The following is a 27312-nucleotide window of genomic DNA, read 5'->3' on the forward strand; positions in this document are numbered from 1 at the left end:
AAGTTTCATATTTAGGGCAGTGATTTTCTTAGCTTTGAGGCCTCAATAGGAACTGTGATAATATCAACTGCTTTGCCAGCCAGTTATTAATGGACATAAATGTTGTGAGTGACGTCAGGGAGGCAGTTCAAAAGCCTCTGTAAGTTGATTGATTTTCTGCCTGTTTGGTCCCTATACTTAACTTGGTCATGTTCTTAACTCTAGCTCTCTCTCTCTCTCTCTCTCTCTCTCTCTCTCACACACACACACACACACACACACACACACACGCACGCACACAAACCAGAATTATATCTCATTCAACATGTTACATGAGGACAAATAAGTCCCTTTCCTTTACAGCAGAAAACAAAGGAAAACAAAAGGGGGATACAAAAAAGGGCGCCCATGGTATGATTTGTGCTGTATAATTCCTGTGACTGTGCTTGTAGGTTATGAGGCTCAGTGTGGTTATCCTGTTCTTAACTGTTCTCCCTGCCTCCTACCCTTTCATCAGTTTGCTGGACCTCAGGGATAGCGGGAAATATTGGGCAAATGCAGTCAGATGCAGTTTAAAGTCTCTGACAGTTTGAGAATCAAAAGTGATGTTTTTCGATGAGACTGAGCTGATAAGGAAAATCAGTGGCCTTATGCACACATTTGTGATGGTACTGACAGGGCTGAAATTCAAGAAAGTTCAGTCCAAACATTACGTTGGTTGTCATGATTAATGCTCTAACTTCTTCTCTCATCTTAATAGCGTCTCACATAAATGTAGAACCAGGATATATTGCTAGGTGTAGCTTATCTAACTTGTTTTTCTCTTCCTTTCCTCCCCAAGCCTTGAAGTATGTTGTGCAAGTATCTGCTATACGGTCATAATTGTGCTCTAACAGGTAAAGTATACCTCTGTTATCATTTCACGTGAATTAAATGAATTAGTATTATAAATCAGTCAGATAGACAGTTACAAAAACTTGTAAAGGGACTAATAAAAAAAGAAAACTACATAAAAAAACAATTAGTAGTTCTGTTCGTGTGACTTTGTTTTCATTCACTCTTTTTTTATCACCAAATAGGAAAGCTTGTGGAGCCCAGCAGCAGGGGATCTCTGTGCTGCCATTATTCATGTTTCCATGGTCCCTCCTCAACAAGCGTGCACTCCGCAGCAGAGCCGTTAGTGGCTGAGGTTACCTGTAGGCAGTTAGCAGGGAGAAACACAGTTCATTTGTAATAAAACTTTGGATCTGCATTACTGATTCAGTGCTTCCACTTAAGTTTCAGCCAAGCAATCTAGTTGGTCAATCAGGCTTAAGAAGCTCATAAAGCATGGTTGACCATTGCTTATTGCTTGCTATGCCATCAAAAAAGCAAACTTACCAATCAGTGCTGCTATGTCCTAGTTTTTAGGTGTCATATGTCGAGGTTATCATTTGAGACAACACACGTGACTGTAAATATTGTATAACTGTACAGCCAGAATACCATTTAGGACATTCATTTCTGTAATTTTGGGTGCTGTAGTTATGGTACTTTGGCATTAAAACACTGCCTCTTAGGTATCATAGCTATTTTGCAATATACAAAAACAATGCAAGAATACTGGAAATCCTGTACTACCACTGATGATCATGCTTATTGTAGCCCTAAGAGTGGAGCTTTCTTATGGAACTGGGAACGGATGACATATTTATGATGACCAAAAACTCAACAGGCAATGAAAAAAATACGATGAACGAATGCAAAATAGACAGATCACTTTGAAAACAAGGTACAAACACTACATGATTAATGCGTTGTTAGGTTTTAGCTATTTTGCAAGCATCTTTGAAAAGAGGGTTAGAAATGTGAGTCGTACAATTTACATGCAAAACAGACCAGAAAACAGAAATATATGTCATGGTGGTTACTTGAAATAGCAAGCCATTGTGTCACATGTATATGTAAATGTATTTTCATAAATTACTATGGACGGATCACTTGTGTCACAGGTTGCCAGTGTTGCTAGGCAACACCTTTCATCCTTTAATAAATGAATAGGCTCATCAGTGGACCTTTTCCACCATGTGTGTGTGTGTGTGTGTGTGTGTACAAGGGAACAAGCACTCTGAACTCCCATATATAATTCCAAAAGCCTGGAACACATTCAAAGACGGGATTCTAAGTGCATTATGTTCCACGTTACAGGAACTGCTTCACAGCTTTTTATTTCACAACGAAGTTCTCACAATGGACAGAAATAGCTGGTGTCAAAATGTAAAAAAACCCAACTGGGAATGACTCACTGACAGTGTGGTTGAAGTGTATATATAGGGAATATATTAACTACTAATTAGCTGTAACACTTATACAAGCAAGGGTGAACCTTTGGAAATAAGCCTGTTTAAGAGTTAAAATACCCCTATTTTAAGATAACGAGGAATGAACCACATTAGATATTAAGCTGAACAAAAGGAAAATGAGAACTAAAATTATCACAGTGTGAACTTTTGATCGATGGGAGGGCTGCTAAATAATTCCTCAGGGTCATGATGGGGACTATCTGCATCTGCCTTTTGAGTTAGAGCCAATCCCCAACAGGTTACAGCCATCTGATAAGGCTAAGTACAGAGCAGGAGCTGATGTATCCTCCATTTCCATGCACTGAACTCGAAACATTTTAAAGTTTGTGTAATGTTGAAAACTTTTTGGCTTGAGCGCTTTCAATTTTTGTATGTTCATTTAACACAAAAGCTGCTATTCAAGAAAAATGAAATACATACGTCCACATGCGTCTGTTTTTCTCGTGCTACACTTCTGTCTTAAAAGAACAGTGGGTGCATTAAGATTATTATGTGCAGAGATGCAATGAACAAAACAGAGTCAAACAAACATGCAGGGTGAGCATGCGACAACAGAAAGGGTTAAATACAAATCTCTATGTCTGGAAGCATTAATTGTACCTTGCATTCATCTACTACGACAGAATTGTTAGCAGTGGCACTAGAGGTAGCGACAGCGGTAGAGGTTAAGACGCACTGGTTGGAATTGTTTTCGTGGTGGTTCTTCATGTCGTCGTAATAAGACTGGTTCTTCGACATCATTTCAATGTCATCGGATTTGGCCGTGTGCGCGTCCAGCTCGTCAAGCTCAGCCTTGGACAAGTGGTACACGATGCCTGCACCGTAGGAGTCACCCACCACGTTCACTGAGGTCCTGAATCGATCGCTGAGGATAAGAGAAAGCAGTATAAAAATATGTTTTTCTACACTTTATCAAATAAGGAATATACAGTACTAGCAGGGATTCCCAGATGCCTGAAAAAAACAAAACCTTATGTAGAAGCAAAGGGAAGAATCAATATGTAACCACAAAATATGTTTTTGTCTTGTCAAACTCACAGCAGCCAGTCAACAGCCACCAGCAGACTGATGTCTTGGGTTGGCAGGCCTACAGCGGTCAGGATCAAGAGCATAGTCACCAGGCCGGCACTTGGAATACTGGCAGCTCCAATACTGGCCAGGGTGGCTGTCATACTGGATGAAATCACAGCAAAGCAGCAGTCAGTCACATTTTCCAAACCCATCACACCTAACCACAATCTCCGCAACCGACCCCACACCCTGCCACAACTCCTCAAAAACCAACAAACGTGAACACAGCTACACGTGAAGACATTCATTCTCGATGGTATACTTGTATATAAGAGCAGCAGCTGAAGAGCAACAGAGTAGGTCCTCCATCACACATGATGAGAGTTTTAAATGCGAGAGATGGCACGTTTAATTCAAGAGTTTCATGGATTATTATGCCATATGAATGCCAAGCTGAAGGTCGTCCATCCTTAACTCACTCTATTACCAGAAGAGCATTTGGAAAAAAATGTTACAGATTGGTGTTTGTCTTCCTGCGTAGCATGAGACACGGTACTGGCACACGCCGTCACTTCCTTCTCGTGGTTTATTTTCTAAACTGTAACTTTCTTCTCTAAAGTTGCTGCTTTGAGCCACAGAGGCTTTTCTGTTCACTGTTAAAGGCGCCTACACTGCTGCTGTGTTTTTCCTCATTTATTAAGAGCGAAATGTGTTCGGTAAACTGTATCCTCAGGGCTTCATTTAAACCCTCTTTAAAGAATGGGAATTACAGTTATTATTGTTATGGTTATGAAAAGCACATTTAAGTCCATTTATTTCCATTCGGGGATTGTATATGATGAATATAATGGAAGATTTCCTCATTTTGCAACATTGATGCTGACATTTAAAACAGACTTATACAGTGCAAATTACATCAATGATGTTTCAGGCTCAAGGATAAACAAATCATAAGTGTCTGCTGACCTGACAGTGATAATCTGACCAGGGTCAAGGTAGATGCCGTTCATTTGGGCAATGAAGATGGCTGCAACCGCCTCATACAGAGCAGTTCCATCCATGTTGATGGTGGCACCGACCGGGAGGACAAAACGAGTGACTCTTTTGTCGATACCTAAGTTATCCTCCAGACAACGGAAGGTGACAGGCAGTGTACCAGCACTGGAGGGAAAAAGCAGATGAAGGTAGGTTATGCTTTGTATCCACTGTAGAAATATCAACAAACAACTATTCATTCTGATGCTAACCTGGAGGCAGTCCCCAGGGCAGTGATCCAGGCCTGGAAGATTCCGATGAAGAAGGTGAAGGGGTTTTTCCGGACAATAACAAAGTAGATGCTGGGAAGGAAGATTGCTCCGTGGATTATGAGGCCAACAATCACAGTCACCATGTACATTCCCAGCTGCCTGGCCACCACCTCCAGGTCCTTGATGGAGATGATCTTACCACAGATAAGACAGGCAATACCAAAGGGAGAGTACCTGACAAAAAGAAAAGTGTTAGTTATTACTTTAAATACAGACAACAAAATATTTGTCAGGACCCCATTTTTTCCTGTTTCACATAGCTATAATCTTATAAAATGTAATGACTTGAGAAATAACTTGGCATTAACTGTTATTTCTGGCTCAAAATAACTTCAAAATGAGTCAATGAGATTCTTAAGTGATACTAACCACATGATACAGAGGACAAGTTTCATCACAATCTCATTGAGGATGTTGAAGAATTCAAGCATGAGTCTGGCCCTCTCGCCCATCTTGCCCATGCAGATGCCAAATGCAATAAAGAAACCAATCATACCTGTGACAGAAAATCATAAATGTATCAAACTTTAAATACCAGTGTGGACGGATGAGGAGATTATTATTAGATGAGAAGTTTTCCATAAACGGCCTAACAAATTTGGTTTGTCCAGATATTTGCAACTGCGAAATTCTGTAAATGTAAAACTGTGAATATTGCTATGATTTTTAGCAAAGCTAGCAGCATGGCCCTATGGGTAAAATTCGGTCGGTTGGTCAGTTCACCATTTTGGCCCAGACTGAAAATTCTCAACAACTATTAGATGAATTTCCAATGACATTTGGTAGAGATACTCATTGTGCCCCAAGAAGGAATCCTAATGACTTTGGTGACCCCTTGACTTGTCCCATAACGTTCACACATGTGGTTTTGAGAGAAATGTCTCAACAGCTATTGGATGTATTGCCAATGTATTGACATTTCAAAATAAATCAATGTGTTGTATACATTGCCAAATATCTGCAAAACTATTTACATGCTGATCGGCATTAGCTTATGTTTAGCGCTAATTTGCAAATGTTAGCAAGCTAACATGCTAAACAAAGATGGTGAACATGCAAAAATATTCTACCTGCTAAACATCAGCATGTTAGCATTGTCATTCTTGACATGTCAACATGCTGATAGCAGTGTTAAGCTCAAAGCGCAGAGTGCCTAAATACAGCCTCACAGATTCATCGCTGTTGACTCGTGTTTGTTTTGTTTAGTAGTAATAGTACACATACTGTAAGCGTTTTTACATACCCAGAACATTCATGCCACTTTTGAACTGAAGGGTTTTTTGGACGATGAACTGAGGCTCCTTGGTCATGTTAGCCACCAGGCCGTCAACAGACGTTGCACTGACATTCTCCGCAATAATCACCTCTACCTTCTTCGTGACGGTTTGGATCTGAGTTAAAGGAGGAAAAGATTGATAAGTTTGATAAACAATGCTGGAATCAGATATGTGATATATGACACAAGGCCACTCAACTTTTAATAATCATGTTCTGCTTCTTCTATGGTGTGTCCTTACAATCCAAGGTGCATTTTGATTGCTCTGTTAATAATCCCCCAGCTATATAAAGACAGTCTATGGACACTCTTTGTGTATACCTATTTCCAGACATACAAACTTATAAGTCTCTCTAACTTGATTTTGGGCAACAAATGATACTCCATAATAAGTGATGCCAATCATCCAGGACACAACAGTGACTTGCATATATCAGAGACTGTCAAAACATCTAGCACCTGCACCGACTGTCAAACTTCAGCATTAAATCGTGTCATCGTCAATTACCTGTTGGAAACAAGCCTGCACCAAGTTCTCTGGGAACAGGTTCCTGATCAGATCGAAGAAGGCATCCAAACTGGACACTTCATCGTTTTTCTCGCCTTCGCCCAGATTCTCCTTCAGTTTGGGGTTGCCTGGGTGGATGACTAACACCAGGATGACTCCCAGTACAGCAGCAATAACAGTTGTGCTCATGTAGTAGACCATAGCTCTGGTTCCCAGGCGACCGCTGGATTTGGCATCCAAACCAGCCAGACCTGCATCCAAAACAAGCAAGATTGTGTTTACTTGGTAGTTACTTTAAATGATTGAATGGAAATGTTGACTTAATACTGCAGGCTATGAAGCCTGGATGCGAAGACTATTATGGCCTTGCATGATAGTATTTGATCACGTGTATGATGGATGGCATGATGTGTTACAATTACTGTCAATTATGATTTCAGAATCAGGATCACAGTCATAACATGTTTTTTTTTTGTATTACAGCAGTGGAATGTGTAGATGAAGATTAAGTCTAAAATATCCAATATTATTGTATTAATATATGTATTTGCCATAAGAGATCAGTCACACTGAACCTGTGATTAAACTGGAGATGATGAGTGGCAGGATCAACATCTTCAGCATCCTCATCAGGATGTCTCCGGGAAAAGAAATCACCATGACAATATCCGGGTGGATCGGGGAGGCGACACGAAGCAACATCCCTGATACAGCTCCCAAGATCACACCTGAAGTGCAAGGAAGGGTGTGAGTGAGTGAAACTGCAAGAGTGTATAACGGCAAAATAGAAGAGAATCGAAAATGAAGTCAGATATTTATAAGTCAGAAAAAAAAAAGTCATTTCTCATGGGTGTATTATGTCTTAATGGAAAAAGCTTAGATATAATCTATGAAATGGCAAATGAGCTATGATTATCTCCATAAAGAAGACGTAACAACGCAATTCAGTTGTTAGGAGCTGTACAACAGGCTGTCTGCTACATGCTTAAAGAGGACAGTGGATTGAGAAGATAAAACCGAAAACCTGCTGAGAGAGAGTAAAGCTCATGGAGGATTAAGATCTGATCTTTTTGAAGCAGTAGGGAGGAGGCAGCATGTCAGATTCCCCGGTGAAGCATCTATAATCTCAGCAAACCCCAAATGCTTTCGAAGATTTTTTTCCCTTTTAGGCAGGGCAAGTAAAAGAGATTTATCAAAAGTGGGGAAAGGAAGTAGTTGAGCCAATTCCTCACTGGCATATTTCTGCCATCCAGGGGGTTCTTTGCTACCTAACCTGACGTCTGGTCTGCATTCTCTCTCTAGAGCATGAAAACAGTGTCATTGCAAACATCAGCCCCTCCCTAACAATGCCACTGTTGACGCTTGACCTATGCTTCTTCCAACACACAGTGTTTCTGCCCCGGAGGGTAAAGATGACCTCTGTGTGCTCCAAGCCCCCTGTAGCCCGGCCTACCAGGCCCGGTAGTTGGCCTCTGTTTCTGTCCATCTCACGCCACACAATCCAGCATACCCCCTCGGGGCTGCACTTCCTCTACTGCCACACCACTGCCAAAGATCACACAGGCCCGAGACATTGTTTAATAACCCACACTGGAATCAAAAGCCCTGCAGCTTTTTTTTTTTATTGTAAGCTGTCCTCTGTGCTTCAATCTATCCTCCAGTCTTGCAGCATCCTGTGGATTCTGCACACCCAAGGGTTTTGGATGGCACTTGATTTCCTGCCTTCTCTTTGGCTCATTTGCAAGTTCCCATTCAGGCTCTTATGTGCCAAGTGACAGATGATCAATGATCATGCTGGCTCACTTGCTTTGCGAGAGTCCTGCCAAGTGGGGTGAGATGTTCACATTACACATGCTCACATAAACACACATCCATGCAAGCAGGATACAGATAGACAGGCACACACACAGCTAAATGAAATATAAGGCACACACATATATGCATTTATACAGTTTTAACATGTTCATGACCTATGCTTGTCAATGATATACTGTATAAGATTGTGAGGGACCACATGGCTGTCAGACACAGCAAACTATAAACAATATGGGCAGGTCAAACCCAAATCTGATTCAATGCTTATAACCAGAAATTGCAACACTACTTTTGTGCCCTTTTCATTAAAATACCCCTGTGGCACAGTGAGTCAATGCTATTATCACAATATGTTCATGCACCACCAGAGGCTGTTGTCTGGATGTCCAGTGCTGCAGAGAGCGTTTGATAGCAACAGGTGGCACGAAGCTGGGGAAGGTCAGGGCACCCAGTCATCTTACTGTCTGGTACACTGAGCAAGCACAGATGGCATCTCCTCCTCATATTACGAGCAAGTTGCATAACCGAGCTCTGAGTTAACAGAACACTGATGCGCCGACGACGAGGTGACTTACCGAGGACGGTGAGTGTGAGCAGAAGGTTCGTGCACAGCTTGGAGCAGATTTTGGCACATTTGGACTGAGGCCTGGCCTCAATGGGCTCCAGGTGACTCTCGTGCATCCTCACCTCAACTTGTTTAGGCATACTGTTGGCACTGAGATAGAGACAAAGAACAAATTAAACTGTTATGAACAAAATGCATCAAGCTGAACCCCTTCAAAAACACACTATTGGCTAAACAGCATTATTAATCAATACATATCACGTGGTTATGTTCGGTCATGTGTGAGAGAAAAAACAAGACATTAAGTGGACTCTACAGTAAAATACACCACCGTAATACAGTAAATCAGATCATTTTGGGTGTGCATGATGTCTCTGAAAATATATCTCTGATATTGTTAAAAAGACAACACTGCATGGTAAAAAACGTTAAGCATTCAAGTGTGTTGCCAATCTGTCACTCCAACACTGTCCATGATTGGAATTGCCTCCAACAGATGGAAGCTGACTACAAGCTGCTGCTTGCAAAATTGCATTCCTTTAGGGGCAATACTTCAGACACAGAGCATCTGAAGTTCATTAAAAAGATTTTTGTAAAGAAGTTCTGCTTTGTGACAAGTTAAAAATTGTCTTTTGTAAGACTTTGAAGGCATAAGTGTCAGGATCCCTGTCAGACCAGGCACCTCCCATGGCCACACAGCTGCAGCCACTCCAGCAGATTACCTCCTGCAGGCTGACACACCAGACTCAGGTCCCACTAACGCTTCCCCTGGCACTATATAAACTCTGTCCTGCAGTCTGGGGTTGTCAGGTCATACCGTCTTTCACCCGCTTCAACCCCTTCAGCACCGGTGCATCTTCAGCTTCGAGCGCCTGCCTCCGGTGTCCGTCGGTCTGGGAATCCCCCGTGCCCTCCGTGGTGTTTACGGACTACTCACCGCCGCTCTGCCCTCCGTGGTGTTAACGGACTACACACCGCCGCTCTGCCCTCTGTTGTGTTAACGGACTACTCACGCCGTCAAGCTGCCAGCTCTCCGGTGTCGAGCCACGGGACATCACGCCATCAAGCTATCAGCGCTCCGGTGTCAAGCCACGGGACTCACACCGTCGATCTGCCTACTCTCTGGTGTCGAGCTACGGGACGTCACGCCGTCAAGCTGCCAGCCCTCCGGTGTCGAGCCACGGGACTCACACCGTCGATCTGCCTACTCTCTGGTGTCGGACCACGGGCTCCACACCTTCCTGTCATCTTAATTCAGGCTAAATAAAACCTGTTTATACCAACTTCTGTCTCCTGTGGTCTTGCTATTGGGTCCTCACCGTGAACTCCGTGACAATAAGTACATTATGCAATTTGACTGACTGAAATGATTTCCAGAATATTTTTTTTATCATTCTGAAAAAGTACTGTTATATGCACTTACACAGAACAAAAAGATGTTTGCATCCTGAGTACAAGTTTCAAACCCAGTTAAATTATGGGGACTTTACAACTTAAAATAATGCATTGTCATCATCTGTTTTTTAATTAAATACTGTGGTTCAGTGTAGAAAACCAGAGACAAATACCCCCGAGTGAGTGTATCTAGACATCCATTTAAGACAGCGATGAAGAAGTGAAACAGATGCTCACTTGACAGTACAAAGGTTTGATGAATTCCAGAGGAGGAGCAAACATATTGCCTGTTAAGACTTATTCACTCACTTATACATTCACTGTCTCAGTTATGAATGTGTGACAGTAAATTTAGAAGCACATAGGATCTCAAATACAATAGTAGGAAGAGGGGGCTCAGTCACGCAGTGTAATTAGTTGAATGAAAAGTGATTTCTCATTACAGGCAGCACAGTGCAGCTTCCTGCGGTCCCGGCGAGGTGTGAACGTGTTTGTTAGCAAGAAGAGAGCCAGCTGTGTGTGTGTGTCACATGCCAGTTAGGCAGGTGTTCAGTAACTCAGTAAGAGCTTTATATTCATTGTCCCCTCAACAAGTCGCAGGAATAATATATCGAATTGTGTTGCACGGTTTGACATCCTTTTTGTCGATGAGATAGTAGAAAAGTGTCTCTGTTCCTATTCATCTCCAATAAGCCCATGCAAATGTGTACTGTGATGAATTACAAAGAAAAGCAAAGAAGAAATAGTGCGACTCTGACCTTTCACCTCACCCCTGGGGTTCGTGGCATAGAACTCACTAATGGTGAAATGATTTTTTTTTGTCCTCGTAAACTGCCCCCATGTCCACTAAGGAGGTTTTTTTAAGACAAGACATCGAGCTCAACTCAATAGGCATTTGGAAAACTTCCTCGCAACCAGAGGCTCTTATGGTGTTATTGTTGATGTGCAAGTTGTCACTAATAATTCCACACGGAGACACACACACCACACACATACACACACACCTCCCTCAGCTTTGTGTATTGCAGCTTTGTAAGCTTGGCTATATGAAGACCACCTGGTCAGCTTCCAGGCACACAGATGGACCAGTCCTGTCTCCTCTTATTAATTTCAAAGTGAAGTGTGAAATACAGAAAATACATGCAAACAGCAGGCAAACAGTAGCCATCATTTTGTCATACTTTGGATGATATCTGAATGAATTAGTAAAACCCCAGGAATAAAACCCAGAAAAAATGGCATTACCATGTAATCCCATTCCATAAGAGTGATGAGTGCTGTTAATTGAATTTTCCCCCGTTTCTCTCCCTTTCATTATTTTTAGCACTAAGATGGTGAGAAAGCAGACGTTGGCCGTCACATAGGACGGATATTATTCTGTCATGATCTTCTCATTAGCGCCTCTCTCATCAAGCGAAGGACAGATGAGAGAGTGGGCTGGTGTGACCCAATGATAGATGAAAATGAAAATGTACAGCAAAGAACAATCGACTACAGCAGAGAACTGTCATTTCACATCAGTAGGTGCTTTTCTTATGTGAAAGAATTATTTTACTTGATGGGGAATACTCCTTACATCGTTTTTGCTTTGATTTATATGCCACGAGTTTAGAATGGATTCTCTCTGCCATGAAGATTAAATCTGAGATCTTAAACTGAGGAATTTTCAGCAGCCATTGAGTTACACTGGGATGCTGCTTTTAGAAACTGTGAATATAAAAATAAATTAAGAACATAAAAGTCTAATAGAACTTCATAGTTCAAAGGACATTCACACACGCTCGCAAACACACATCCACACAGTTTCTTCTTCTCAGTCTCTAATGGGATCATCTCATAAACCGGCTAATCTTGGCCGAGGGCTAAATCAGATTAATTGCATTACAGGACCGCTAAGCCATGAAGATTTAATGATGGCCTTAATCAACACCTGGTGTCAATCCAGGTGATATTCAATCAAAAATGTTTTTTTGTGTTTCAGTTAAAAAAGAGAGGTTCCCGTATATATTTTTTGCGGATACTATACTTTATATACTAATTAACTTACTCTAATTATAGGAGCTTGTCATGTTTACCATTGACTTTTACAGAAAGTAAAATTGCTTGCATTGAATCAATAAGAAGACAATAAAGAGAGAAAGTAAAATTAGATTGTGAAATCTAATTGTGAAGAACTGCAAATGAGATTGCGAGTACTTACTTAATTTCTGTTGGAGTTGAGGTAAGTGCTACATACATTGACCAGGATCAAATCTCCAGCCTTTGGAATTTAAGAGTGAATCAGCTCAAGGAATCGTTAGTAGGATCACGACTGCTCCATTCAAAACAGTTCCCAGATGTCAGCCGGTAATGTCCCGGGCGCAGCCTGTGGCTGAAAACACCAGAGCTCTGCTGACAGCTAGCAGCTCTCAGCTGTCCACACGCTCTTCCAAAGCATCCAGAGAGGAGCGAGTCAACCCAGCCCAGACGACAGACCCAGTCACAGCAACCTGAATTGCCCCTTCCTGAAGTCTGCAAACCCCCATCAGCCCCCACCCCTTGACTCCACCACCACCACCACCCACAACCAGCTACACACCAAGGGCACACAGAGCATGCACACACATCCAACATACTTAGAAATAAATAATATAAAATACGAAGTGGAGGGAGGAGTCAATAGTTTAAGAGTCAAATCCCTCACAAACCCTCCATTCCCTGGACACTGTAATCACCCTGGAGAGTATGCTCCCAGACTCATCCAGCTACATGGGATAGTGAGGGAAAGGCCAAACTGCTAGAGATGATCACGATGATGCCTGCTAATGGCACAATGTGGACAGTATAGTAGTGCTTTGTAAGTAGCCCTTTTGATGAGAGGGGAATAAACGACAAAGGAATGACTGATGGAAGGGTTAATGTCATAATGCTGCCGTTTGGGAGCTTTGAGGTCATCCTGATAGACAGCAGATGGGAGTTAATGTTTGCTGCTCTGGCTACAACATATTATGTCACTCTTTAGATTTATGTAAATGGTTATGTCACAATCTTCCAAATACTTAGATTCAAATAGGTATATACATATACTTATACAGTTATAATCTCTACAAACATAAATTTTAAAAGTGAAGAAAAGCCACAAAATATCTGTCTTTAAAGATTCTGGCAGAATAAGATCCACACATTCAAGTCACACACACTCCAACATATAAATTTACGTAGCCCCACTATTCAACAAAACTCCAAAGTGCTGAACTCCAAAGCACAAATGACCAACGTGATTCATGTGTAGATGGTGTCACGCTGATTTCCCTGCAGTCTCCCAGCAGCATGGGACTTCACATCGTATTGAGCAGTATCACATAATTCTAATTAGGGAAATGTGTTGGAAAGCTATTTCCTCTTTAAACAAATGACCAACTGCACAACAAAAGCCAGAGGAATCCCATCCCTGTCGGCATAGGTTGTGTCATGAGAAATCACTCATCCTAAATCCCTTGACATGTCATACTCATTGAAAGGGCTCTCTCAGCGAAGAGAGAGTATTTTCGGGATGGAAGCGAGAGAGTAGTACAGAGAAGAAGGGGTTCCAAGGGGGAAAGAGGGACACTGGGGGAGAAAAGGGGTACTGGGGTCACACCAGCACCTCTCAGCCAAAAGAGGGGCCTGCGAGGGGAAGGCTGAGGCAGCCTCCCTGCTCTTGGCTGGTACCATGTGAAGCTCTCTGCTTCCTCTCTCTTCCTTCTGAGGGGCTTTGTTTCACACGCAAACAGTGGCAGTGGCCCCAACTCGCCCGGCCAAGCGCTGCATCCAAACTGGCAGGGGCCAGAAAAGAAGGGAGGGGGTTCAAATGGGAGGGGGTGTAAGGGTATAGCGAGGGTGGGAGGGCAGTGGGCATGTCCAGAATGCCAGTTCTTTCAGGCCACTGATGTCATGCCTGTGCCCACCGTGGGAGAGCAGCGGAGGGACCAAGGCGCCCCTTTCTCTTTCCCCCCCTCCACAGTCTCTTTTTTCCAGGATGAATGAATCTTTCAGAAGCTGCAGCCCATTGTGTCCCATAATCGACAGCGATTATCCCAATTTTATGCTGCCTTCCCAGTGCGAGGAGGTTCCCTGAGTGCTGGCATTGAGGGCAGCTGGGATGCAGCAAGGACCACGAGGGGTTGTCCTAGCAACACTCTGCGGCTTAGAGAGAAGTGGGATGAAGGGGAAACGAGAAGCCGCGCACAAACACACCCAGCACACAAACACATAGCCTGCCCACACACCATAGGAAGATGGGTTTCAGCTTGAAAGATTCGCAAACGGATAGAGACATTATATCTTTACTGCACCAAGAACATTTGATTCCATAGACAGAGAAGTTTTATTATACTATGCATTTTAATACATTTAGAAACGTCAGGACATTCCCAAAAAGAGCTTCTCTGGTGTCCATCCCGCATAATTAATGAGCTTCTGTCAGTGGCTTTGCCATGCAATGCCACTCAACCATCCACAACATGTGCTTACATAATGATTAACACGTTTGCATTAGTGACTAGTTGTGTGTTATACTCAGCTAATTCAGGTCAGAGGAAGATATAAATTAAGTTTCCTACTGGTCTCTCGAGGGGCCTGATGCCCATTCTCATGACTGGAGCGTCACAATATACTGTGAGGTAAAGACAACTGGAGCTGGGCCAGGCTCCGGATATATCTGCCCCCGTCCCCCACCCTGGGCCTCACATCCACTTGCCATGCAGTGGGAAGAAATGGGCTCACACATACTGGCTGCCTAGGAGCTGTGAAAAAGCCCCCCCAAAATGAAGCTCTCAGCAAACACTTCAGGTTGTGCTGCGCATAGGAAGTGGGAGGTAAATTCCAGCTTCTGAAGAAAGGGAAGCTTTGTCATTCTACGCCTCTCAATTATGTATCCCTAGATGGTTGTTGGGATGAATGCATTCAGTGATGGATAGTGATAGAGAGACGTATGGACTGTCATGCAAATCTGTTTTATTCCATCAGCAGTGTAACCCACTGTTTTTCAGTAGCAAAACAAAACAATGAAGAGTGCTGCTTGCTAAGACACAATATCTCCTATGAATAGAGGAAGCATGGGAAAAACATTTCTCATCGGGAAGCTGCCTTAAAATGTTGTGCAGATTCAACTCCAAATATCAAACCACAATCAGCACCAGGTTTTCCCAGTATACATTTCTCAAACAACTGCCCAAATGAAATTGACCTACCAGTGTCTCAGTCAGTTCATCTCAAGGAGACACACATTTAAAGATGGAAAAAATTGTTCTTATATTACTGGTTGGGAGTTTCACATCTACCTCTGCTCAGCGAAAGAATCCTTTAAATGTGTATATGTGTGTCCACAATGCGCACCTATTCGTGCACACAACCGGTTCTGAATCGACTTATCCAAAAGGCACACACTTGGTCAAACCTTGGTGTTCCTAAATGAACTATTACAGGCAATCTCATTGAACCAGACCCTTTATCGCCTTGATTTGGTGACCCCATACAAATGTAGGTGTGCAGAGTCACTCAGTGGTCTACTTGAAAGCTGTCTTGAACCACTTCCAAGTGGACTATGGAGTGAGAATACTGTCTGATAAAAAGAAATGATTATAAAAAATGACACAGACCCAAAAGAGCTGCACATCGAATGGAGCATATTTTAGTCAATTCCATGCTGTAACACTGTTTTCGGACTGAATGCTGAATGGCTAATGAATGAATACATAGCAAATGACTGTGATTATGAAGGACATTAATATTTAATGCCAAACAATGTGCTCATTTACGGTCCGATTCCAGCAGAATAAGTGAGTAAATGTGTAATGATTTACCTCACACTAGTGTAGATCAGATTATATCAGTGTTCAGCTTAATTTCTCACAAATTGTTATAAACTGTTCTCTTGAATTCTACACGTTTATGTTTTAGTTGCTGTTTTAAATACTTTATTCTGAGTATGTATTGTCTTCTATTGACTTGTCTAACACCTCATTATTTAGGTGATTGTGAAGGGTTACCTTGAATGTGTTTAGGCATGACTGGTATTAAAGGGTTCCAAACAGATATAGGGTAGCAGGGCAGCTCAGGATGATCTGACCTGCCGAAGGAGCTGATCCTGAGAGATCATAAAGGCATGCGGCATTCCAGCACTGAAGCTACCACATGTTCTCCCAAGTACCAGTGTTGTCAAATGATTAGCATGTAACACTTTTCTACAAACTGTAGACATAAAAATGAAGTACATTGACCTCTGGCAGTAAATCTTCCTTATTAAGCCGATTTCTGTGTCTGTGTGTCTTTCTATAATATTTCTACTGAAGAACACAAACCTCCTTTTTAGTTACTGTCCATCATGTGCTGCAATTAGCAAAATGCTTCTTACAATGTATGTTACAGCTGCAACTCACGTTTATATGCTTTCATCACTTCTTTGAAATTCTATTTTACACTCAGGGAGCGTCAGCATCCAGGCAACTCCTGATTGAACCATACTGTATGTGCCTGTCCCTCAGCATCCTCTAAGTTTTCCCTTTGTTTGGCACAACTCTTTGTGTCCATAATGAGGCAGTCATTAGAGATAGCCTCTGGGAATCCTGAGGCTAGTGTTGTAGTCTGCATAGGTCTCTCAGATGTGACCAGTCCCACTGTAATTACGTATGTGCCAACATCCTATTATGGGGAGTGGGTGCAATAGGGCTTGAATTAGGTGATTCCCATTTATCTGGATGAAATCTGCAGAGAGCTTTGGTTTGATCCAATCCGGCCACAACCCACATAACGGCCGGATCTACAGTTGGGCACTCAATCCTTAACAAATACTCATCCCCAATGTCTCTCCCTCTCCTCCTTTAGGTCTCCTATTTTCTCTCTTTTTTGTGTTGCATTCAAAGTCTGTAACCCTCAAACTCTCTGGCATTCATATTACATGTCTCACTTTGTGTAACTCTGTCTTTCCTCCATCAGGTTCTAAGAGTTTTAAGTGTCATTCTGTTTTCAGTGGTGTCCTTTAAAGGTGCAACCAAAAAGATTTTGTTACTGCCCGCCCAGTATCCTCTATCCCAGCCCCCACCTTTTGCCTAAAGCTGCACAGATGAAAGGTCAGTGGAGAAAAGAAGATCATCCATAGTCCATGTGAGATTTTTCCGCTGTACCTCCCCACGACCTCCTCTATCCACTGAAGGGCTACACACCTATTACAGACATACTTGTTTCTTTTCTCCTATAGCTGCTCATGCGTTCATGCCGGCTGCATATGAAGCAATGCTATCATTAGCAGAGGCGCATCTGTTTAACGGAGCTGGCTGTATAGCAGCACACAGCTTTTGATGGCTTTGGTCCAATCCCCACAGGAGCTCATTAAATCTGCCAGTGAGGCATCACCACCCCACCCCCTACTACAACTACCGCTATGGTATACCCGCTGCATTGCTGTAAGGGGAATGAGAGAGAGAGAGAGAGAGAGAGAGAGAGAGAGAGAGAGAGAGAGAGGCATATAGTAGACAGAGGGGTGAAATGGCAAGAATGCCGAATACAGATAGATGTGTAACAATGTATGGGGGAAGGGTGAAGGAAAAAGGGGGGAGGGTGGAAAAGGAAAGGTGTGGCTGATAAAGGTAAGGACAGAGACAAAAGAATGGAATGGTAAACAGATGGGAAAGATAGGTGATGGTGAAAAGAAAGGGTCGGACGGAGGTCAGATTAAAACATTCAATCGAAGCGGAGAATGAGATGGCGCTTGTATACATATACAGTGGCCCATATAAACGGCTTCTGTGTTATCAGGTTATCTGTGGATACATGAAGAGCTGACATCTGTGTCGGGCAGCTGGCCCTGTGAAATGGGATTAGTGCACAAATCACGTTTCATACATCACTAGACTCACCTGCCACCCTCTCAAATTTAGATATACGTGAGCGATACATGCACTTAACCCTCAATGTCTAGCCCTTCTTTCTCACTCACATTTGTGTCAGTACAAAACATTTAAATGCAAGCTTGTGCGCACGCGCACACACACACACACACACACACACACACACACACACACACACACATCTCAGTTGGTCCAGTCCCATGGTATTCGAGGCGGGGTGAGTGGGTTACAGTCTCTCTCAGGATTTGCCAATGAGAGGGCTAAGGAGGATGGATGTTCTCTCACTAATTAAACACTGCAGTCTGTAGGGACTGAGCCCAGCCTGCAGCAGTGGCCATGCCCCGCTCTCCTCACACCACCCCGCAGTGATGGCAGAAAGGGCATTCCTGCACACACATACACACAGCTCATTACATCAACCAGCTAAGCCGCACGACCACACACACACACACACACACACACACACACACACACACACACACACACACACACACACTGACACACACACATGAAGCTACTTTTTAGAACTATCAGGTTCATATTTGCAGATAACTTTTTAAGTATCACGGTAAAAGTGTTCTGTACCATGTATACAGTTCACCTTAGACAAAAGTATGTAAAGTATAATAACTGTATATTGTAGATCTTGCAGACATAAACTGCACTGGCTGCTCTACAAACAGGCATTCCTACACATATGCTACAACAAATTTTATACAGAATTGCTTGGTTTGAATTATTCTTGTGCTTTTGTATTATGTGCCATATGGTATCTACTTGAAAAGTGTGTGCTGTAGACATGGCCTATGGTAATGTTATCCTATGCACATTTCTATAAGCTCCCTGTATGCATTGTGTTTTTTTCTAATTGCAACACAAAAAACATCACATCAAGGATGACCAGAATACAATGGGGAAGCATATCAGGAAAGCAGCGAAGTGTGACAGAGCTGACAGTCTCTTTCATTGCACAGTTTGCATTTCCTCCCTCATTACACTCCCTCTTTCGCCGTCTTTCCCTACCGTTTTGCCTTCTCCTTGTCTTTCACACATGCACACAACATGTCACTGCTATCACAACACACTGTATCAACTGAAAGAGTGCCTTCATCTGCTATGCCTGTCTGACAGACAACACGTTTTCTGGAGCCTTGCTCTACTTTCTAGGTACTGAAGCACATGGAATACAAACAAAACCTGTGGAGTATGAGAAACTTGGTGTAAGTCAACTGTTTTAGTGCAGTAAACATCATTTTAATCAAAAGATCCAGTGATGCCTGACGTTGTATAAAATATTTTTTTGAAGATAAAGACTGGAAGGGATCTAAAAAAGCAAAACTTCAGCCTGTGATGTAAGCTTAAGTATGATTTCAGGCCTCTAACACTGCAAGCCTGCTTTCCTTTCAGGACCACTTCACTGACACTGTTCTTTCAGAACCACATGTACATATGCACATGAACCAGGAGTTATTTTCTCATATCCCTTAAATGCTGTGAACATAAAAGCCACTTGCCTGTTACTGAACTGTTGTTTCGCGCAAAAAGCCACAGGGGGACCCCTGCTGCTCCTCACTTCACTGTTGTTCTTCCCATGTCACTATTCATGCATACTTTGTCAAACTATGTAAATATTTCTTCAGTCACACGCAGCACTGGAATGCCATTGAGAGCGACAGCACTCGCTTCGGCTTTTAGGCTTTTTTCCACTAATTATGAAAGCCTGCCTATAGTCACAGTCAATCATTATCAGAACCTCTAGGCAAAAGCATTTTCAACACAGTTCCACTGGTTGATCCCAGTCACAGCCAAATCCCCAGAGCACATTCATCTCAGCCCACTCAGAAGATGGTAAACCCCCTTCAGTCGAGATGTAAGGCCTACGGTAATTCCCTAAAAATCCTGGTTTGCTGTAATCCTCTACTACTAAAAGACGAAACAGGATTCCCAGGGATGTCAGCATCCATCTGGATACAAAAGGATGCTGTGCAGTGTGCAGTAAGAGGGCATGTACAACTGAATTGTAAACACTACATACATCTAAATGAATTGAACTTGACATTCGACTTTTATATTTATGATGTTTTCTCTTTTCAGATGAAAAGTTCATTCACAAACTTGGCTTACATCACTGTAAAGAAACCATTGCAGATAACTTTTATTATGCTGATAGATGAATAGATAGATATGTAGGTAGGTAGGTAGGTAGTAAGGTAGGTAGGTAGGTAGTAAGGTAGGTAAGTAGATAGATAGATAGATAGATAGATAGATAGATAGATAGATAGAGCTCCTACTTAACCAGTGCATGTTGTGAGCCAAAACCCTCAAACAAAACCCTCTCTGTGTTCATCAGCCATTGAGGCAAGCCGCTCTTGGAACACGCCACCCCTACTAGAATAATGGGCCACTTTACAGGCCTCCAAGTTAGTTCACAGAATTTAGAGCTGGGAAACAGCTAGCACAGGGTTCATTGGGAGGAGGGGTAATTTAATTGTTTCCTTCGTTTTTGTTTTTGTAACCCCCCCCCCCCCCCCACACACACACACACACACACCCCTCCTCTCTCTCCTCTTTTAGTTCTGAAAAGGGGGCTGACAAACATGCAATGAAGGGGATTGTTTTGTGTTCCGCAGGACAAGTGGGCGAGGTAAACAAAACCAGACTGTAGGGTCTATCATCTGGGCACGGCAGGATGGGATAGGCTGAGCAGTGGGGAGCAACACACATACAGAAGGAGGATTGGTCGGGATTCTGTGGAGTAAGAGGGGTGAGGGCCGTTTTGGGGGTAGGGGAGGGTAGAAGGGGTGAGGGTAAAGGGTCCTGGGGGAGAGAGAGCAGAAGGGGTTTACTCCGGAAGAAATGGGAGGTGGACATGGGTGCTGAGTTTACTCCTCCGAGTGTGGGCATTGTATTTGGTGCTGAAGTTCTCATGCATGTCCCGTTTTTGGCTCCGTAAAATGTCGGAAAGTGATGGAGCTCTCCACGATTAAGCGGACAAGTGGCAACTCTGCTCTGCGCTCCCACAGCTCAGGCTATTTACATACTCAAGAGGAACATTAATGCCGGCCTATCCCCCAAAGCTGAACAAAGAAGCACACAAACCTTCCTCAGAGGCCTATTACGCACTTAATTGAGGATTTGTGGAATAGTAAAAAGGGGCAAAGGAAGAGGAAGGTGGGTGAGATGGGGAGGGGTAGTGGGTGAACTGGGCAATGACACTGGTTTTACTTTTTTTTTCTGTGTCCCTGGTCAGATCAGACCCCGACTAACAGCAGGAGCATCAAATGGGAAAATGATATCTAGCTACATCTTGTCACCATATGGAAACTCTAAGCATCATCAAATCCTTTTATTCTCTATTTATCCCTTTGCTCTTTATTCGTTGATCCTCCCATTATCCTCATTACGAAACTGTCATAAAAGCTTTACTCTAGAAAGGAAGGACATGAAGAGAAAAGCAGCTTGAGCAACTACAATATATATTTTTAAAAGCTCAAAAGAAGTTAAATATAAACTATGAATATGAATATATTTCTAAGTATATTTTAAATGCTTTTTTGATTCTGTAAGGTCACATGGTCCAGTATTTGAAACTGTCAATCATATATCTCTCCTACAATTCAAGTAAAGATGAACTATTTCACTGCTTTTTTGTCTTTTATAGATATTATGTGTTGAGGCATGAAGAGAGCAATGGCACAAACCAAAGGTAGCTCCATCTGATAACCAGTGTGAATCTGTCAGACTGCATCTTGTGACAATTGTTCAGATGAAGTCCTCTGTTTGTTTTGAACGAATCTCTTAATTGTGAATCCTTTGTTGCAGCACAATGGGCTGATTGTTCTCAATGGCACGGTCTTTGGTGCCAAGAAAAAAAAACGAGACCCCCCCCCACTGTTAGGCCCCTCTTCCCTTTACCAATCACCCTCAAAGCAATTTCGTGACTCCCCCTGCTGACCTGAATTCCGATGTAGCAGGTGCCAATGGGATGTGGGTGGCTTTTTTTCCGGGAAGGAGGAGGACGGTGGCAGTGCTGAAGGGTTGGGTGGGAGGAGGCCTTCACTGTAGCACAGTAAACACTGACTCAATACCCTCTGGGGCCCCCCACCCAGTATGTAAATATTAATGTCTTAATGTGATATTAATTATGTGGAGTCCTTTTGAAGAAAAGGATAGAAAACTACCGATTTAATCATTTAATAGAGAAATCAAGAAATAGGCCCTATTAACCAGATTAAGTTGTGAGATGAAGTTTGTGTCTTGACTGTGTTTTTAAGGATGTATTGGCCAAACCCTCTTGTCTTAGTTATAGTGGAAATGTGTTCAACTTGTGGACTTCGTATGCCAGTAGGATATGTGTGGGCTCCTCTGACCATGACTTTTGACTTGTGTCCACCAGATGAAAGCAAACAAAAAAAATCTCATATTTTGTACTGGCTACACAGCCTTCGCATCTCAAAATGTTTTTTTATAATAATAGACAGTACTATAAGGTTCAAATTGTTATAATAAAACTTCATTTCAAAATCGGATATTCTAATAATACAATACATATAAAGCAATCTGATTGTTTGCAAAGCACATCCATGATAAATTACAAGAGAAAACTATATATATATATATATATATATATATATTTGGGTTTTGGTTCATTGTTTTCTTGACTTACTTTCTTATTCAATATATTTTGTGTATTTTAACGTGTAATTGTGTATTTTTTACGTAAGTATATTAGCTCTTGAATTGTATACCGCTAACAATTTAAGGTTTCTTTTCTTTTTTGTCTCTGTTGTTTATATTCATGTCTATTCTGCACTATGAGCTCACCAAGGCAAGTTCCTGACAACATTTGTTGTTGTAATGAAAGTAAATGAAACTAAATCTCCATCTCTATTCACCACTTTCTTGTCACATGACAAACACACATGGCTCCACTGTTTGAGGTTATGATTCATCCCTTACACAGATTATATGGTCAGTTTAATGATCGCTACTGTCTCATAGCGAAACTGAAGAAATGCCTTGACCATGGTTAGCGGAGATCTATCGTTTTGCCGCCCAGCAGCAGACCCGCTAGTGAATGCCTCCGTTTCTGTTCCTGTGCAGTCATACAGAAGCGAAGGGAGCCAGGCTCTTTGTTTGGTCAACCCATGGGAAAGGCCTCACTCTGTTGTGCTCTCTGAGAACCGAAACACTGATTCTATAGGCAAGACTAAAAGAGAAAAAGAGCATGAATCCCACATATTAGGAATATTCACATCACATCAGGAGTAAGTGATGAGGAGGAGATGAATCGCAATTCAAGACCTGAAAAGCAATGAGCGGGCAAAGGAATACGGGGAAAATCAAGTGCAGAGACAAATAGAATTGGATGATATTAAGGCAATTAGGAAGGAATTAAATGAAAGAAACGGCTAAGGGAAGAGAAAGAGAAGTATTGAGAATGTGAGAAAATGAGAGAGACAGAGATAGACGAGCATCAGAGTGAAAAGAGGAGCTGGATGGTACTTTGGCAGCTTCTGTGTGTTCCCAGGAGGATTACTCAAGCACTAGATGCCACAGACTGCCAGCAAGACCAAAGAGAAGCTCCGTGAATGGAGACCCACAACCACACACATACACATCTCTGAGGATGTCTGAACTGTGGTGTCTATTTCACCTGTTTCCTCTCCTCCCTCTTTCTTTTCCCAGTTCTACTGTCCTTTTTACTTCCTTTTTACTTCCTTTCCTATACTTCTCCCAGCTTGTTCCCTCCCTCCCTTTTCTCCCTCTCTAACTTTCTCACTCTTTCTGCAGCCTCTCGAAGCAGCAGTGAGAGGAAAGTTGTAACGTGCCAGCCACAGACAGGTAACATATGCTCCATCTTCAGGCTGCTTGTGGCCCTTTTTACGTCCTCATTCAACAGAGCTGAAGCGGAGAACCCCCCCCCCCCCGACATTGTACCCTGCTCGGTCACTCCATTCTTTGGCCATTTATCTCAACCACTGAAAAAGTTCTATATTTTACTGTCTGTCCTCCCCGTCTCTTTTTGTCACTCCCACACATTAAAGCCACTCTCCCACTCTATTTAACACTTCTGGCAGTGTAAAATCTCAGTTTATCTGGCAGAAACCGAAGCGTTTCCACATTGTTCTTGGGTTTTATTGTTTTTCCCAGGCGCTAAACGGAACTGAAGAACATTATGGAGCAGTGTACAAAATATGAAGGCAGCAAGGAAAATAGGCCAGCACTATCTGCTGCCTGCTTGCTTTCTAATTTGTCAGGCGGCACATATAAAAATATAGCTAATGAAAACATGACCATATCATCACATTCTGCCCACTGCATGTGAACGTATAGGATTCAATCCATCGTTCAGCTTACTCTGCAGAGTCAATGCAATTTTTAATGCTGACTGGGGAGGGCTCATTTGGCATCTGTTCGGCTGCTCCCAGTGATCGATGAGTCTTAAACAAATCCATCCAAAGGATTCGCCTCTTATCAATTCTCAAGCACAGCCAACTACTTTAATCCATCCACAAAACTGTCAGGATTGACTGGTACAATTTTATTTCCACAGTAAAGCACAGTGAATGAAGAGTTAGCATATTTATTTTTTTGATCGCTGTGCTGCTACTTTCCTTTCATTTCTATGTTATTTAACCCTGGCTCGCATATCTCCACAGCCTCCCCCTATACCTGTATATGTACCTCACAGTATAGCCTATATTTAACACAAACACACATGTCCGGGCAAACATCTACTCTGCCCTGAGTACCCCGGGCGCTGTCTAGCCTAATTAAAGCAGCTTCTTCACAGATGACTAACATGACAGATTCTGAGAAATAGGATTTTGACTCATTTCACTCGGGAACTCAGCAACGCTGCAGGGTTTTGTGTTGGGGTGGGAGTACCTCTCTGTGTTGTATTGTGCTTGGATACGTGGATGATTACTCAGATGCATTTATGCTCAGAGGGGTTAACACATTCATGACTGCATGGTGGACTTTCAATCATTAACTTTTGAAACAAACTTTAGCAATAACAGTAACATTAGTCGAACACGGCTAAATATAACAAATAACATAGATTTGATTTGTCTCCATTTAAGAGGTGTTTCCTTAATAAGAGACATTAAACATTAAAACTGATTATATCTGAAATAGGAATAGTAATTATTCTTCTGATTAATGCAATCCATTCAAAAGACGATAACACGAAACACAAAATGAATATTAAACAGAATGTTTGCTAGAACAGCATACGGCAAGACATAAACACCCAGGAAATCATTTGTTTTCTATAATAATGGAGCACTCTCTGAATAAATTCCCTTACACTAATGATATTCTTCTCTGTAAGCAAATGCTAAATATCTGCATAATGGTTCAAGCACACTTACATTGATGTTTGTTATGGCTATACATTAACAGCATGTAACCCTCTCACATGATAAACGCATGCTTATTAAAAAAGGGGGGGGGGGGGGGAATCCACCCCCCACAGATTCAGGACATGCATTTATGTACTAAATGACTTACCCTGCCTTACAGCATGTGAGCTAGCCTTGAATGTATGTTGTGCTCATTCATGTAAGGCAGCAAATGCCACAGTACAGTAGTTTAGAGAGCAGCCTCTGGGAAAAGGACGAAACGCATTAGCTGCATGGACACTTTCCTTTACTGATTCTCCCAGCAATTACACTGAAGGCCGAGGTCTGTGGCCCAAGGTAGGCCACAGACAGTTCCTCTCACCAGGAACCACCAGCGGAAAATACCATACCCATTAAAAATCAAAAATACAAACAATTATCTCAGGTCAACATGCACAATCCACAAACACACCCGCGTTTTTTAAGAGACAAGCCAAGAGTAATGCTGAAGACAATCAACTGAAGGTGCAAAGACCGTTGGTTTCCATGGTGACGTTGCTCGTGCTGTTGAAAAAAAAAAACGTGCGCGCGTGCGAGTGCGAAATATAGTGCTCGCGTTTTAATATGAAAGAGGGAATTGGGCTGCAGCGATTGGCTCAAGAGGTGGGTGGCAATGGCAAGGTGATAAGCGTTTCTATTTTGTTCCTTCAAGGAGCGTTTCCTCCCTCTGGACAAAAATCAAACCCTTGATGTAGCCTAATGAATATAAATATAAAAATATATAAATATAAATTAATATTAAAAAAAGATAGGCAACAACATTTTGGAGGAAAGATATAGCTAAACTACTGCAAATCACAATGCAGACGGTATTCTTTCAAGCAAGTTTAGAAGAAGAAAAAACGTGGATCTACATTTAACTACTTAGTAGTGATCTGCGAGAGCAAACCTTAACAAATGCATTACAGCAAAGACACTTCCTGAACCGAGGCTATAACTTTTTGACTGATTTATCATAAAATCACTACATGCAGAGGCACAGTTGTGTTCAACATAGCCAAGTCTGCCGTGGTCTATGAAGTAAATGCTTCTACAGTAAAGTCAACCGACCGGATAATTCGGTTCAAAGCAACTTCCTTTTTCTTCTGAAAGAACAGGAAAACGTTTCCCGTTTGGCTGGAGCAAGGCTGGGAGGGGGAGAGCCAGCGATTTAGGGGAAAGGCTTGTCATAGGAGGTTTTATCTACAGCACTGATACCAAAGTGTTGCCCACGGCTGCTGTCAAACGTACAGAGACGCATTTTGATTGTTTCCTGGGATGTAACAGCGGGGAATAATGGTTAACTTAGATCATGTATCTGCAGCAAATGACTCCCACTTTTTATTTCATGCATGCGCGTTTGAGGCAGTGATCTGTGAGACCAGAAGAAATGTGCGAGTGAATGAATGCAGCGTGTGCAGCGCGAGTTTAAGACGCTCAGCGCTCCGGGACTTTTCACTGCAGGTTGTCACATCTATGGCTTAATCTATGAGCATATGGAATATTGCACAAGGAGGGAAAACTTGTTATGATAAACAACAATTACAGCTACAAATAAGGATCAGGGCATGCCATGCATCTGCTCATCACCTCCACCACCGCGCGCTTATTGAAAATAGAAACAAAACAGCATGTTACCTTTGTTGGAAATCACGGTGAAAAAAGTTTTTGGTCTTGTCCCCTTGCAGGGTCTTCGTATCCGCTTCAGAGGGGGATGAGCCACAGCGAGCTGCAGAGCGCACAGCGGTCCAGGACAGGAGCGCTTCTCAGACCAAACGGAGGGGTTTTCTGTTCGTTAAATCCGAGGAGCTCCGCAGCTCAACAATCCCACTGAATGAGCTCTGCCTCACCTCACTCTTCG

At 42.5% G+C, this 27312-nt stretch overlaps 1 protein-coding gene across 3 annotated transcripts; it reads right to left on the reverse strand.

Annotated features, from left to right (window-relative positions):
• Window positions 1-98: 98 nt before the first annotated feature.
• On the reverse strand, window positions 99-27312 carry slc1a2b (solute carrier family 1 member 2b). 3 transcript variants are annotated; one of them, XM_031858040.1, is made up of 11 exons: window positions 27090-27312; window positions 8814-8953; window positions 6999-7151; window positions 6424-6674; window positions 5883-6030; window positions 5009-5135; window positions 4580-4813; window positions 4299-4493; window positions 3360-3494; window positions 2922-3186; window positions 99-1173 (listed from the first exon to the last, which is right to left on the reverse strand). In XM_031858040.1, the coding sequence occupies exons 2-11, from the start codon at window positions 8941-8943 to the stop codon at window positions 1102-1104; spliced, it is 1710 nt and encodes a 569-aa protein (XP_031713900.1). In that variant the 5' UTR covers window positions 8944-8953; window positions 27090-27312; the 3' UTR covers window positions 99-1101. The 3 variants fall into 3 exon arrangements, with proteins under 3 accessions (XP_031713900.1, XP_031713890.1, XP_031713909.1); XM_031858030.1 differs by lacking the exon at window positions 27090-27312 and adding an exon at window positions 12399-12707; XM_031858049.1 differs by lacking the exon at window positions 27090-27312 and adding an exon at window positions 12399-12704 and having other exon boundaries at window positions 2998-3186.

Source organism: Anarrhichthys ocellatus, unplaced genomic scaffold (assembly GCF_004355925.1).
Source record: "Anarrhichthys ocellatus isolate YVR2014 unplaced genomic scaffold, GSC_Weel_1.0 scaffold2, whole genome shotgun sequence".
NCBI lineage: Eukaryota > Metazoa > Chordata > Actinopteri > Perciformes > Anarhichadidae > Anarrhichthys > Anarrhichthys ocellatus.

Excerpts from the sequence above, each read along its gene's own strand:
- slc1a2b (XM_031858030.1), bottom strand. The coding sequence starts at position 12,436 with ATGTATGTAGCACTTACCTCAACTCCAACAGAAATTAA. Across the intron at positions 3,495-4,298 it reads GGTCAGATTATCACTGTCAG|TATGACAGCCACCCTGGCCA; the intron begins GTCAGCAGACAC and ends GATTTCATCCAG. Across the intron at positions 3,187-3,359 it reads GTGGCTGTTGACTGGCTGCT|CGATCGATTCAGGACCTCAG; the intron begins GTGAGTTTGACA and ends TCTTATCCTCAG.